The sequence below is a fragment of the Pseudophryne corroboree genome, chromosome 4, assembly GCF_028390025.1.
Source record: "Pseudophryne corroboree isolate aPseCor3 chromosome 4, aPseCor3.hap2, whole genome shotgun sequence".
Classification (NCBI taxonomy): domain Eukaryota; kingdom Metazoa; phylum Chordata; class Amphibia; order Anura; family Myobatrachidae; genus Pseudophryne; species Pseudophryne corroboree.
In genome coordinates this window covers 695,554,213-695,570,085 of record NC_086447.1, presented here as the reverse complement: position 1 = coordinate 695,570,085, position 15,873 = coordinate 695,554,213, and the positions used below count along the sequence as shown (strand labels likewise).

General features: G+C 46.3%; 1 protein-coding gene across 3 annotated transcripts in view; it reads right to left on the bottom strand.

Annotated features, from left to right (window-relative positions):
• C4H1orf198 (chromosome 4 C1orf198 homolog) overlaps positions 1-15,873 on the bottom strand; it is a 76,631-nt gene that overhangs the window by 8,435 nt on the left and 52,323 nt on the right. For all 3 annotated transcript variants that reach the window (XM_063917931.1, XM_063917933.1, XM_063917932.1), the window contains one exon: positions 13,681-14,310. In XM_063917931.1, coding sequence (XP_063774001.1) covers positions 13,681-14,310 — 630 coding nt within the window. The remainder of the gene's footprint in view (positions 1-13,680; positions 14,311-15,873) is intronic.

Here is a 15,873-nt window from a genome sequence, read left to right as displayed (position 1 = left end):
GAAAAGGTATACTGCCAATAACTTTTTAGAAATGATCAATTGTTATCGGGGGGAAACACACGCATTTTATTTCTCAGATTCCGGAAAACTACAGGAAGTTTTTCCTCACCAACATAATACCCCTTTTTTTTTTTTGGTGGTATTCATATTATCAGAAAAGTGTAAACTTTTTTCATTGCCTCAATCATGCAATGTGTGGCCCTATTTGGAAATCACGGTTGTCTCTTCACCGTCGACACAGGAGTCTGTATCCGTGTCGGCATCTGTATCTGAGGTAACGGGCGCTTTAGAGCCCCTATATGAGACGTCTGGACATGCACAAGCTGAGTAGCCGGCTGTCTCATGTCAACCACTGTCTTTTATACAAAGCTGACACTGTCACGCAATTTCCACAGTACATCCACTCAGGTGTCGACCCCCCAGGGGGTGACAACACTATTACAGACACTCTACTCCGTCTCCTCATCATTTTTCTCCTCATACATGTCGACACAAACGTACCGACACACAGCACACACACAGGGAATGCTCTGATAGAGGACAGGACCCCACTAGCCCTTTGGGGAGACAGAGGGAGAGTTTGCCAGCACACACCAGAGCGCTATATATATACAGGGATAACCTTATATAAGTGTTTTTCCCTTTATAGCTGCTGTATTGTTTATACTGCGCCTAATTTGTGCCCCCCTCTCTTTTTTAACCCCTTTCTGTAGTGTAGTGACTGCAGGGGAGAGCCAGGGAGCTTCCCTCCAACTGAGCTGTGAGGGAAAATGGCGCCAGTGTGCTGAGGAGATAGGCTCCGCCCCTTTCTCGGCGTCCTTATCATCCGTTTTCTTGTATGTTTTGGCAGGGGTTAAATGCATCCATATAGCCCAGGAGTTATATGTGATGCATTTATTTTAGCCATAAAAGGTTTTCTAACGATTTATTGCGTCTCAGGGCGCTGCCCCCCCAGCGCCCTGCACCCTCAGTGACCGGAGTGTGAAGTGTGCTGAGAGCAATGGCGCACAGCTGCGGTGCTGTGCGCCTACCTTTATCTGAAGACAGGAAAGTCTTCTGCCGCCGATTTTTCCGGACCTCTTCGCTCTTCTGGCTCTGTAAGGGGGCCGGCGGCGCGGCTCCGGTGACCCATCCAGGCTGAACCTGTGATCGTCCCTCTGGAGCTAATGTCCAGTAGCCTAAGAAGCCCAATCCACTCTGCACGCAGGTGAGTTCGCTTCTTCTCCCCTTAGTCCCTCGATGCAGTGAGCCTGTTGCCAGCAGGTCTCACTGAAAATAATAAACCTAAACTAAAACTTTCACAAAGAGCTCAGGAGAGCCCCTAGTGTGCACCCTTCTCGTCGGGCACAGAAAATCTAACTGAGGCTTGGAGGAGGGTCATAGGGGGAGGAGCCAGTGCACACCAGGTGATCCTAAAGCTTTCTTTAGATGTGCCCTGTCTCCTGCGGAGCCGCTATTCCCCATGGTCCTTACGGAGTTCCCAGCATCCACTAGGACGTCAGAGAAAACAATATTCTTTTTTTTACACAAAAGGCTATCAGCCTCCCATCCACCGCCCTTGGATAGGGTGGGACCCCTTGATTTAAGGGGTCCCCAATCCTCCAGGGTACCCCGGCCAGGGGTGACTAGTTGGTGATTTAATGCCAGGGCCGCAGGGACCAATATCAAAGTGTCCCCCGGCTGTGGCATTATCTCTCTGACTAGTGGAGCCCGGTGCTGGTGTTAAAAATACGGGGGACCCCTACGTCTTTTGTCCCCTGTATTTTTTGCACCAGGACCAGGCGCAGAGCCCGGAGCTGGTTGTTAAAATATGGGGGAACCCCTGTCAATTTTTTCCCTGTATTTTTACAACCAGGACCGGCTCAAAGAGCCCGAGGCTGGTTATGCTTAGGAGGGGGGACCCCACGCAAATTTTTTCAGGATTTTTAACACTTTATACACTTCTTTTAAGGTACACAATGAAGCCCTGCACAGATCTCACAGATTCGGACCGGATTCATTGTGTTAAGTTCGGCAGTGTTTTACTAATCACTCCCGTAAAACACTGCCCAAAATTACGAATGACATCGACATCGGAAAACACGAAAATGCAGAATACGACAGCATAGTAAATGAGGTGTAAAAAATTCAAAAAGTTGCAAATTCACACATTCAATGTCATTCCTATTTAATCTCCCTCCAAATCTCGACAATTACGAATTTTAGTAAATATACCCCCATGTTAGCAACCAATCAGGCTTTTATTTTAAAAGCCAGCAAAAAGACATCTAAGAATATGACTGGTTACATGGATAAGACCTACTTTTTTACCTATTTACCTACAGAATGGTTTCCATCTCTTCCGATGGCTATGTATGTAGTGCTGTTGAAATTCTGCATACAAGACAGCAGCGTCCGGACAATGACGTGCTGAGCAGCTATACTGAAAGTAGGGTGCATGTCTGGAGCTGTTCCAGGTACCCTGGTAGCCTGAAACAAGGGCCGTGGGGCATTGTTGGGCTCTGTTGTATACATACACAAGGAAATCTGGGCTGCTGCAATTTCCACTGATAACATTCTTGATACTGACCATCTCCCAGAGATGCAGTAAGCCTTACTTAGATGACACTCTGTTAACTGGTTTCATGCACGCCTCTGAATAGTGAATACTGTAGCTATTCTCCATTTTACCACTTGGAAGCACTCCCTGCTACTCATATGAGGGTCAGACTTCCCCAGGGGGAGGTGTTATCTCCCCCTGGGTCTGTCAGTCTAGACTACAGTTAGCAGAGAGAGTGCTTCACATGAGAAACCAGTCCCTTGCTATAACAGTAGCCCTATCTGGCTTCAAGGGGCTACAGCCAATGCAGTCCCTTGAAGCCTGCTTGTTGGTTAGTGAGCATGCGCTAGATCGTAATCCCATGCATGTGTGTATTTCAGACCGGCAGACCCCCGGGAAATAGAGGCAGGAGCTGCTGTGGTTTACATGGCATTGTTACTTGTATACAGAAGCCTCATTCAAAATGTCTTTGTATATATATATAAATATATATATATATATAGATAGATAGATAGATAGATAGATAGATAGATAGATAGACACACACATACACAGATGCATACGTACAGACGTTCACACGCACACACATACATACATACATACATACATACATACATAAGCTCACAGCTAAAATACAACCAAGAATATAAACATTTAAACAACAGTAAATTTTCATTGACTGTGCAATTAAAAAGACTAATTTGCTAGTGAGCATTGGCAGGGACTTTACATTCCGAGTGTTTATAAGATAGATTTGCCAATTATCAATTGCCATTTCCGTCCAAAAAGGCATGGATGCCAATTAGCCTAGACAATTGCATTTAGCCATGTATTTATTAATTTTACAGACAGCAGACATCCAGAAAATTTGATTTCAAGGATCGTGAATGTTGTAGTTTTGTACTGGAGACTGTATCTCGTTGCCAAGATGTGCAGATGGGTAATTAGCACATTAATAATAAGATTTTACTTACCGGTAAATCTATTTTTCGTAGTCCGTAGAGGATGCTGGGACTCCGTAAGGTCCATGGGGAATAGACGGGCTCCGCAGGAGATAGGGCACTTTAAGAAAGCTTTGGATTCTGGGTGTGCACTGGCTCCTCCCTCTATGCCCCTCCTCCAGACCTCAGTTAGGGAAACTGTGCCCAGAGGAGATGGACAGTACGAGGAAGGATTTTTGTAAATCTAAGGGCGAGATTCATACCAGCCACACCAATCGCACCGTATAACTTAAGATAAACTTACCCAGTTAACAGTATGAACAACAACATAGCCACGGTATCACCGAAAACTATAACATAACCCTTATGTAAGCAATAACTATATACAAGTCATGCAGAAGAAGTCCGCACTTGGGACGGGCGCCCAGCATCCTCTACGGACTACGAGAAATAGATTTACCGGTAAGTAAAATCTTATTTTCTCTAATGTCCTTGAGGATGCTGGGACTCCGTAAGGACCATGGGGATTATACCAAAGCTCCCAAACGGGCGGGGGAGTGCGGATGACTCTGCAGCACCGATTGAGCAACCAGGAGGTCCTCCTCAGCCAGGGTATCAAACTTATAGAACTTTGCAAAGGTGTTTGTCCCCGACCAAGTAGCTGCTCGGCACAACTGTAATGCCGAGACCCCTCGGGCAGCCGCCCAAGAAGAGCCCACTTTCCTAGTGGAGTGGGCCTTAACCGATTTCGGTAACGGCAATCCTGCCGTAGAATGCGCCTGCTGAATCGTGTTACAGATCCAGCGAGCAATAGTATGCTTTGAAGCAGGGGCGCCAACCTTGTTGGCCGCATACAGAACAAACAAAGCTTCAGTCTTCCTGATCAGAGCCGTTCTGGTCACATAAATCTTCAAAGCCCTGACTACATCCAGGGACTCGGAAACCTCCAAGTCCCTTGTAGCCACAGGCACGACAATAGGTTGGTTCACATGAAAAGATGAGACCACTTTTGGCAGAAAGTGAGGACGAGTTCTCAACTCTGCCCTATCCACGTGAAAAACAAAGTATGGGCTTTCATGCGATAAAGCCGCCAATTCTGAAACACGTCTCGCCGAAGCTAACGCCAACAACATGACCACTTTCCACGTGAGGTATTTCAACTTCACAGTTTTAAGTGGTTCAAACCAAGGTGACTTGAGGAAACGTAACACCACGTTAAGATCCCAAGGCGCCACCGGAGGCACAAAGGGAGGCTGAATATGCAGCACCCCCTTCACAAAAGTCTGTACCTCAGGAAGAGAGGCTAATTCTCTTTGAAAGAAAATGAATAAGGCCGAAATCTGGACCTTTATGGACCCTAATATTAGGCCCACGGTCACTCCTGTTTGAAGGAAGTGAAGTAGACGGCCCAAATGGAACTCCTCCGTAGGAGCAGCTCTGGCCTCACACCAAGAAACATATTTCCGCCATATACGGTGATAATGTTTCAACGTCACGTCTTTCCTAGCCTTGATCACGGTAGGAATGACTTCCTCCGGAATTCCTTTTTCCGCTAGGATCCGGCGTTCAACCGCCATGCTGTCAAACGCAGCCGCGGTAAGTCTTGGAACAGACCGGGCCCCTGCTGCAGCAGGTCCTGCCTTAGAGGAAGAGGCCACGGATCTTCTGTGATCAACTCTTGCAGTTCCGGATACCAAGTCCTCCGTGGCCAATCTGGAACAATGAGGATTGTTCTGACCCTGCTTATTCTTACAATTCTCAACACCTTGGGTATGAGAGGAAGAGGAGGAAACACATAGACCGATCTGAACACCCAAGGTGTCACCAGAGCGTCTACCGCTACCGCCTGAGGGTCCCTTGACCTGGCGCAATACCGCTTTAGCTTTTTGTTGAGACGGGACGCCATGATGTCTATTTGAGGCAGGCCTCACCGATCCGCGATCTGTGCAAAGACTTCTTGATGAAGTCCCCACTCCCCCGGATGCAGGTCGTGCCTGCTGAGGAAGTCCGCCTCCCAGTTGTCCACCCCCGGGATGAACACCGCTGACAGCGAGCTTACATGGCCTTCCGCCCAGCGTAGAATCCTGGTCGCTTCTGCCATGGCCACTCTGCTCCTTGTTCCGCCCTGGCGGTTTATATGAGCCACTGCCGTGACATTGTCTGACTGAATCAGAACCGGTCTTCTCCGAAGTAAGTTCTCCGCTTGACGCAGGGCGTTGTATATGGCCCTCAACTCCAGGACGTTGATGTGGAGACAAGTCTCCAGGCTTGACCAGAGACCTTGGAAATTTCTTCCCAGTGCCACTGCTCCCCAGCTTTGGAGGCTTGCGTCCGTGGTCAATAGGACCCAGTCCTGAATGCCGAACCTGCGACCCTCTAGAAGGTGAGCACTGTTCAGCCACCACAGGAGAGATACCCTGGTCCTGGGAGACAGGGTGATCCTTTGACGCATTTGTAAATGGGACCCGGACCACTTGTCCAAGAGGTCCCATTAAAAAAGTCCTCGCATGGAATCTGCCGAAAGGGATGGCCTTGTATGAAGCCACCATCTTCCCAAGGACCCGCGTGCACTGATGCACTGAAACCTTCTTTGGTTTCAATAGGTTCCTGACCATGGTCATGAGTTCCTGAACCTTTTCGATCGGAAGAAAAACCTTTTTCTGGTCTGTGTCTAGGATCAGGCCCAGAAAGGTCAGACGCGTTGTAGGAACTAGCTGGGACTTCGGTATATTGAGAATCCAGCCGTGTAGCTGCAACGTCTTCATGGACAGAGACACGCTGTCCAGCAACTTCTCCCGAGATCTAGCCTTTATTAGGAGATCGTCCAAGTATGGGATAATTGTGAGGAGCACCATCATTTCCGCTATTACCTTGGTGAAAACCCTCGGGCCGTGGAAAGCCCAAACGGCAACGTCTGAAATTGGTAGTGACAGTCCTGCACTGCAAATCTCAGGAACGCCTGATGGGGGGGGGGGGGGGGAATATTGGAACATGAAGGTATGCATCCTTTATGTCCAGGGACACCATCCAATCCCCCCCCCCTCCAGGCTGGCGATGACCGCCCGGAGTGATTCCATTTTGAACTTGAACCTCTTCAAGTACAAGTTCAGAGATTTCAGGTTTAAAATGGGCCTGACCGAACCGTCCGGTTTCGGGACCACAAACAGGGTTGAATAATATCCCTCTCCCTGCTGGAGATGAGGAACTGTGACAATCACCTGTTGAACATACAATTTTTGGATTGCTGTCAACACTGGCTCCCTCTCTGACGGGGAAGTCGGCAGAGCCAATTTGAAAAACCAGCGAGGAGGCAAGTCTTCGAATTCTAGCCTGTATCCCTGAGCAACAATCTCTACTGCCCAGGGATCCACCTGCGATTGAACCCAGACGTGGCTGAAAAACCGAAGACGAGCCCCCACCAGATCTGCCTCCCCCGGGAAGCTCCAGCGTCATGCGGTGGACTTTGCAGACACAGGGGAGGACTTCTGCTCTTGGGAACTAGCTGTGTGCAGCTTCTTTTCCCTGCCTTTTCCTCTGGTAACAAAGGACGATCCCCGCACCTTCTTGTTTTTATTGGAACGAAAGGACTGCATTTGATAATGAGGTGCCTTCTTAGTATGCTGCGGGGGGACATAAGGTAAGAAATTCGACTTACCAGCCGTAGCCGTAGAGACAAGGTCCGAGAGGCCGTCTCCAAACAACTCCTCCCCCTTGTACGGCAAGGACTCCATGTGCCGCTTAGAATCGGCATCTCCCGTCCACTGCCGGGTCCACAGGAGTCGCCTAGCAGAAATAGACATAGCATTTATTCTGGAGCTTAATAAACAAATGTCTCTCTGAGCATCTCTCATATACAAGGCAGCATCTCTGATATGCTCTATGGTCATTTGAATGGCATCCCTATCAAAGGTGTCAATCTCCGCAGATAAGGAATCTGCCCATGCCACAACCGCACTACAAACCCAGGCCGACGCCATAGCCGGTCTAGCAATAGTACCGGAGTGAGTGTAAATGTGCTTCAAGGTAATTTCCTGCCTGCGATCAGCCGGTTCCTTGAGGGAAGCCGTATCCTGAGAAGGCAGTGCCACCTTTTTGGACAAGTGTGTCAGCGCCTTGTCCACCTTTGGTGAAGATTCCCAGCGTATCCCATCAGTTTGTGGAAAAGGATACGCCATAAGAATCCTTTTGGGAACTTGTGGTTTCCTATCTGGAGAGTCCCAAGCCCTTTCGCACAATTCACTTAATTCAAATGATGATGGAAAAGTGACTTCAGGCTTTTTCTCTTTATACATGTGTACCCTCGTGTCAGGGTCAGCGGGTTCCTCAGTAATATGCAAAACCTCTTTAATGGCCATAATCATGTACCGAATACCTTTTGCCACCTTCGGCTGTAATTTTGCATCTTCATAGTCGACACTAGAGTCAGAATCTGTGTCGGTATCTGTGTCATCGATCTGGGATATGGTGCGCTTCTGAGACCCCGACGGGCCTGGCACCACAGGGACAGGCATGGACTGGGTACCTGACTGATCCCTAGCTTCTGCCTTGCCTAACCTTTTATGCAATTGATTGACATTTGCATTCAAGACATTCAGCATGTCCACCCATTCCGGTGTCGGCGTTGCCGACGGCGACCTGAAATTCAAACACTCCCCCTCCACAGTAAGCGAGCCTTCCTCGTCAAACATGTCGACACACGCGTACCGACACACTTCACACACACAGGGAACCCCTTTTCTGAAGACAGTATCCCTGTCAAGGCCCTTTGGAGAGACAGAGAGAGAGTATGCCAGCACACACCCCAGCGCAATAACCCTGGAGACCAACACAAAATGTTTTTCCCCAGCAGCGCTGTGTAATATGTAAACCGCCAATTATGTGCCCCCCCCCCCCCTCTCTTTTAAGCACCCTTTCACCGTGTGTAAGCAGGGGAGAGTCCAGGGAGCTTCCTCTCAGCAGTGCTGTGGAGAGAAAATGGCGCTGGTGAGTGCTGAGGGAGAAGCCCCGCCCCCTCGGCGGCGGGCTTCTGTCCCGCTCAAACTTAGTAAAATATGGCGGGGGCTCTTTTATATACATGTACAGAGCCCACCTGTACATGTATATAGTCTTTTTGCCATGGGCAGCCGATTCCCAGAGCTCCGATACAGCTCGTATCGTCTGGCCCGCAAGCGTGGAACGCAGGCCAGTCGCTTCCGGTTTCGCGGCTTCCGGGATTTACGTGTAGTCAGCAAATGAGTGGAAATTAGGGTTGAGCTCCGGCTTCTGAAATTGTCATGCAGCAATCCAACGCGTTTCTCCCATCTAGGGCTTCGTCGGAGCTCTGGGAATCGGCTGCCCGGCCCCACTGGAGGTCCTGCAGATACGGACCCGTGGGAAAGGAGAAAACGGAGGACTCTGAACACTCTCGGTGTACAGGTACTGTTACCCGATAAACACTATCTTTACATATGTGCGGTGTGTAAAAATAAGAGGAGTCCCGGAAGTCACTCATATAACATCAAATGACTACAGTGGATAAGGGCATATCTAACCGTGTTCTCTCCTAAGACACCCATTAGCCTTTAAATATAAGTGGCTGGGACGAGGTGACACACGGTGACACATTTATATAGGAAAACCCATAAAATTAAAAAACTGCTTCTTTAAAAAGGACATCTACTATCACCTACGTGGGATAAGCAGGTCTCGGGACTGTTTCCTATGCCCTGTGGGGCGAGCATAAATTTATGAGCATTGGCACACTGAAATGACGACTTGTGAAAGTTATTAGATCATCATCACACTGCTGTATTCATTTATTCATGATAAGACAAAGTGTGATATAAATTTTTCTGGATGAAATTTTATATATATATATTTTTTATAATAGATATTGTTTATGATTATGTTTTATATATCTTAAATGTACAAATAAATTTAAAATCAGTCTGACCATTCTGCCTCCTGACACTTTCTTCTTTACTCCCGGTGCGCCAAGGTACTTTCTTATTTATTCATTCAGCCTACACTAGCAAGGGTACTAGTTTACCTATTTGGCTGCACCACTTTTACTAATCTAGTCTGGCCATCACGGCCCTTTTCTCAACTATACCTCATATCTCTCAATGTTTCTTCTCTGTCTTTTCACACTATTTTTCTCCCAATTTTTTCCATACTAATGTCCCTTTAAACCTAAAGGGGTTGCGCAGATAGTACTTGTCCTTACAACTTCCAACATTGCCATGCGGCTTCAAGTGCTGCCTTGATGGTTTATGTACGCCACCGTGGCACCGCACCCCAACCCCTCAGACTGGTGTCCGTAGTCAGTAGGACCCAGTTGGTCAGCCCCTGCTCAACTGCTGGTCCTGTAGCCACCAGGTCAGCGACAGACAAACCGCCAGAGTCAAGGAGATCATGTGAGACTTGATCCGATGAGACAGGCCGTTCCACTTGGAAAGGATTAACCTCTGCAGAGGGCGGGAATGAAATTGAGCGTACACTACCATGTTGAACGCCGACACCATGAGGCCTAGTACTTGCATCGCCAAGTGTATCGACACTCTTGGGCGAGATGGGAAGTATTTGATCCTGTCCTGAAGTTTCAGGACCTTCTCAGGAGACAGAAACAGCCATTGACTGCGTGTGGTCAGCACGGCCCCCAGGTGCACCATGCTCCGAGCAGGAACCAGCGAGGACTTCTTCCAGTTGATGAGCTGCCCGTGGGCTTGTAGGAGGTTTATCGTCAGGTGTAGATAACTGATGAGGACATCGTGGAAGTTTGCCAGAATCAGCAAGTCGTCCAGATACGGCAGAATCCTGACTCCCTGGCAATAGAGATGGGTCGTCATCATGGCCATAACCTTGGTGAAGATCCGAGGGGCCGTGGCCAGTCCAAACGGCAGAGCCTGGAATTGATAGTGAAGGTTGCCAATAGCAAACCGCAGATATTGCTGATGCGATATAAACTTGGACACTCACAAACTTGTTCAATGATTTGAGGTTGAGTATAGGCCAGAAAAACCCATTGGGTTTCGGGACTAGAAACAGGGTCGAGTAGTATCCTCTGCCCCTCTGGGACATAGGTACCGGCACTACCACTCCTGTATCAAGTAGGGAATGCACAACCAGACGTAGAGCTTGCGCCTTCAACGGATCCGAAGGGATAACTGGCGAGGGGGAAATCTTTTGAAAGAGACTGCGTACCCGCGAGAGACAACGTCTCGCACCCATGCGTCTAAAGTGGTCTTTAACCAGACCTGGGTGAATCGCAGAAGTCGGACTCCCACCCTGGGGTCCCCAGGATTGTTTTGCCTTGGGCTTGGTGGTTTTGTGAGCATGAGATTGTCTCGGGAATGCCTGACCTTTTTGCTTTCCCTTGAGGCCGAAAGGAGCGAAAAGTGATACCTTTTGTCTTCTGTGCAGAAGGGTTAGTATTCTGGAGAAATGCAGTCTTAGTAGCCGCTAAGTCAGTCACAATCTTATTGAGATGTTCCCCAATTAGGATGTCTCCCTTAAAAGGGAGTACCTCCAAGATCTTTTTGGAGTTCAGGTCTACACCTGCCTCAGAGGACGCCTCCTGAATGTAATAGGCAGTGGTGGTAATGTGAGACAGGTACTGTCTGGCAATGTCCGATATATCCTGAGGCAGCTCCTCCTCTAATGCCTGAACACATGCTTGAATTCCTTTTGCAGCCCAGGAGGCTGCTATAGTGGGTCTATGTACAGCACCTGTAAGGGAGTAAATAGACTTCAGGCAACCCTCCACATATCTGTCTGTTCCTTCAGTGAGGTGACAGATGACACCACGAGACGGGTGACATGGGAATCCACCGGTGGTGAATTTCCCACTTGTTACACAACTCAGAAGGGAGAGGATAACGAGCTACCATCTTTTTAGATAGGGAGAACTTCTTTCCTGGCGAAGTCCAGGGTTTTTGATGTATGTCTACTAAATGGTCAGAATGCGGTAATAATATTTTAGTTACCTTCTGACGTTTAAACTTATCAGGTTTCTTAGACACAGTAGTGGGATCCACATCATCATCTATTTGTAGAATTTGCTTAATAGCAACCACTAGGTCAGGGACATCAACCTGAGTTGTAGATTCCTCGTCAGAAGCAGCTGTATCAGTGTCTGACAGGTCAGTATACTCTCCATCCTCTTCAGCAGATTCTTCCGAGAGAGGGATTGTGAGGAGGAAGTGGCCCACTTAGATGACCCCTTGACACCAGAGTGATGTGGGGTAGGTTTATGTCTAACCAAAGATTGATTCAATTGCTGCAACTGGGTAGACAAATTATCCGCCCAAGGCGGACTTACCATAGGGACAATATGTGACTGCAATGGCAGAGGAGGTCCCATAGGTAGCATAAGGCGTGTCACAAGCGTATTGAGCATAGATGAGAACGCCGCCCAAGGTGGCTCCTGATTGGTTACAGGAGCTGCGGACTGACTGGGAGGTGTATGGCACATATTACACAGACCATCATACAAAGCTTCCCCCTCAGGCAAATCCCTGGTGCATGTGCTGCATGATACAGGAGCATTCATGGATTTCCCGCCTTTTGTGTTAGACATTTTAGTGAATGTAACCGCAGAGCGTATGAGTACGATAGAGCCAGACAGAGTACACTACCTGCGAATAAATCCCCAAGTATGTGACAGCATACACAGTACACAACACCAGCGTTTTAATCCGGTACTATGTGACTGCGTACAAAGTACACAACACCAGCGAATAAATCCGGCAGTATGTGACTGAGTACACAATAGAATACACTTGATGGTAAATATTGTGCAGCACTATATATGAGACCCTGATGCACCTAGTCCCTTAGAGTACAGAATACAGTGATAGATATAGCTGTGATACACTGAAAGTGAAATCCACACAGCAGATACAGGCACACACAGTCACAGTGACAATGCAGATAATTATTTTAGTAATACAATAAAACTGCACTGAACTAGTATATGTATATATATATATATATATATATATATATATATATATATATGTATAACAATTTGCGGTCGGAGACTGGATGTATGTATCGGAATACTCGTACAATATATTCTGGCACAGTTACACTTGTTCTTAACTAACGCTGTCTTAATATTGACATGTAGAATACTTAAATGTCTGTAAAACCATGGCGCTGATGTACAGGCGGATTTACAGAGGAGATCTTGCCCTGCAGTCCCGGAGACCAGTCGCAGCTAATCCTAGAAGATGACGCCCAGCGTCTCAGTCAGGGAGTGAGGGAAAGTGTGAGGCAGCTCCAGGGCGGGAACACTAGCAGTAGATGGCGCCCGGAGCTGGGGGAGGGGCTACAGGTCAAGTGCCTTCTCCCCAATGCTGGTCCTCACCACCTGGTACTATGGAGTCTTAATAAAGTGGATATTAATATATCCGACCTGTACTACTATGGCCTTTTGGATATAGTGGGGTCCCTGCTCTGTTACAGTGTACACGCCAGCGTCGCAGTCCGTCTCCTTAGACTGCGACTGAAATGCGATTAAATGGCGGGTCCCGCCTGGGGGACCCTCTTACCTCCACCCTTCTATAGCAGCCATGCGAACAAGGAGAGCATCTGCGACCGTATGCCTAGAGCCGGAGCGTCTCTGCCGCAAGTGCCGGGGAACAGAGCCAGCGGGAGTATGCAACGCGGCTTGGGAGGTCACGGAGACGCAACACAGAATGTCATCCTGACATGTAAGTGCTGCATCCCTTGAAGTCTTCAAAAAGCTTTTTCAGGGATGCCCAGTGCAGCCCCCATGTTAAGTCACCTGCTTCTGCAGGCACCAAATCGAAACTGAGCTCCCAGTGCCTGGAGGCGGGGTGCCAAATGCATCCTGGGACAGTCTAAAGCTTTAGCCTGTTGATCCATCTCTACACCCCGATGTTTTTCCTGTGGAAACCAATGTACCCCGCTGCAGAAACTATTTTATTGTTTGTGATGCAGTTTGTTTTCTATTTTTAGTTACTTTGTAGGACCCACTACATGTGGCCAAAAAGCAAAAATATATAAAGTAATGAGACCTTCTGTAGATGCTTTGATTAAGCCTATGCACTTACCAGTTAATATGGTGATTGATGAATAAATGATAATACTGAATGGAATCAATTTAATTCTAGCTCCCCTGATAACATAATTTTTAACCAAAGCCTTCAAAAACTATGACTTAAAAAGTTAATCATCATCATCAATTACACCAACCTGCGAGAACAGCTGAGGTCCTGTTGACAAAGCCTCTTCATTGCCTGGTTCTAAGCTGGTTTTTGTCACTGGTTGTACTGGCTGTACTGGTGCTGGTGGTTCTGGGAGAAAAACATCATCAACAGTGCTGACAGAAGACTGGCTTGGTCTAGAATTCTTCAAAGGTGGCGAGACAATGCCTGGATTCACGGTCTTCGGCTGTTTGGTAACTACAGCTGGCTTTTCGGGCACTGCTGCAGGCTTCTCAGGTTTGTCTGGCTTTGCTAATACCTCCTTCTCCTTCTGGAATGAGTCTTGTCTATTATAGACTGGAAGTGGCTTTTCTCCCTTTTCTAAAGACTTTATTTGGCTTGGCGTTAACGACTGAAATTCTGATTGGGAGCCTTCAACCCTAGACCGCTCCATGCTTATTTTCCAAAAGGCTGACTCCTCTTCTTTTCTGACTGGTGTTGAGCTCTCACAGCTGGTTGCCCTCGTTCCTGCTGTGGGCTTGGTTGGGGCACTAACAAGGTTAGTCTTACTTTGGTTGCTTTGATTGAAAGATTTGGGGGTTTGTTTCTGCTCACTCTGTGCAGGACAACTTGTTGAGTCTTGAGCAGGTAAAGAGGAAATACTGAATTCCATCTGACTCTGTGGTATTGAAATAAAAACATTTAACATGGTTATGATAATCAAGGTATAAGACTTCTCAATAAGGTATGTTTAGCTACTGCTACCCATGCCAAATTAACTAATGCTAATCAAGTGAAGTAGGCTGCAAAATGTCAATAGGTAAAAAGTATATCTACCATAAACTGAAATGCAGAAAAAATGTTTGTTTTAATATTAACTTGCAGGCTTAGGTGGAGATGTACTAAGCCTTGAAAAGTGATAAAGTACCAGCCAATCAATTCCTAATGGCATGTTACAGGCTGGATTTGAAACCTGACAGGAGCTGGTTGGTTGGTACTTTATCACCGTGCAATATATCACTTTTCAAGGCTTAGTACATCTGGCCCTAGACTGGTCAATCACGGCTGAAGACCTTCGGGGGGCACTAATCTTAAATCAACCCATATAGCATGTTTAATACAACAGGAAATACAATCTTTCCTATTTTTAAGTTACTGTGTGTTTACAGTATAAAATGTATGAGCTACATAAAATACATATTTTGTATCCTACAGTGATCTTGTAACAGAGTTTATGCATCACAATTAACTTGTACCCAGTTTAAAGATCCTGAAGAAAAAAACTAAATTATCCTAGTAAATTCAATTTGATGCTGCTTATGTTTGAGGGGACGTTTGAAAATCATTTAAAAATTATATAACTGGAAAAATTCATTATTATTATTATTACCAGTTATGTATATAGCACACGCATAGTCCGTCAAATGCTCTCTAGCAATTCCATGTATCATTGGTATTTTTATCATACAGATGTTAATTGACCCGGTAAGTAATTATTCCTAATGTTCTCACACAAGAATATTCTGAAAACATAGCCTATTGCAGTCTCAAATTACTTGATAAATGGGTATTCTCAAGATTGGAAAATTTGAAAAAAGAAAATTAATTAAAAAAATTGGATTTTTTTCTGAATGCAAAATCCATAAAAAAGTCCATTCCCCCATATTGAATCAACTAGAGAACAGTTTTCAACTTCAATATCCAAAGGCTATTAGTAAAGTAGATATATATTTTTTTCATAACCCCATTTCAGAAAAGTAAGTTAGTAAAATAGTAATTTCCGCAACCTACAAATGTGCAAAATATATTCTAATCACTGATGTCCTTGGTGTTACCAGGCAATAATATAAAAATTTAGATCATTGTTTTCCTCAAAAAAGTGTGTTACCATTGTATTGATTTCAAACATATATATATAATACACACACATATATACATATAATTTTTTGGGGTAGAAAATCTCAATTCAGTACTAAGGAAGTATTCTATTCGCTGCAGGCTTTTATCGTGATTTATCTCCAATGGTAATTTATTGGTCTATTTAATTATAGCCAGTTTTTTTCATGCAACCAATTACCTGTTTTCGTACAAAAACACATAGGATCCGCAAAAAACGGCGGACGTGTTTTCATGGCAGTTATCACACAAAAAATGGTTACTTATCAGGGATTTGGTTTCGCTGCTTGAAAATCCCAGAAAAGTGCCAGCATTGTGGCTAAGAGGATAGTCCCGAGCGAGTCGC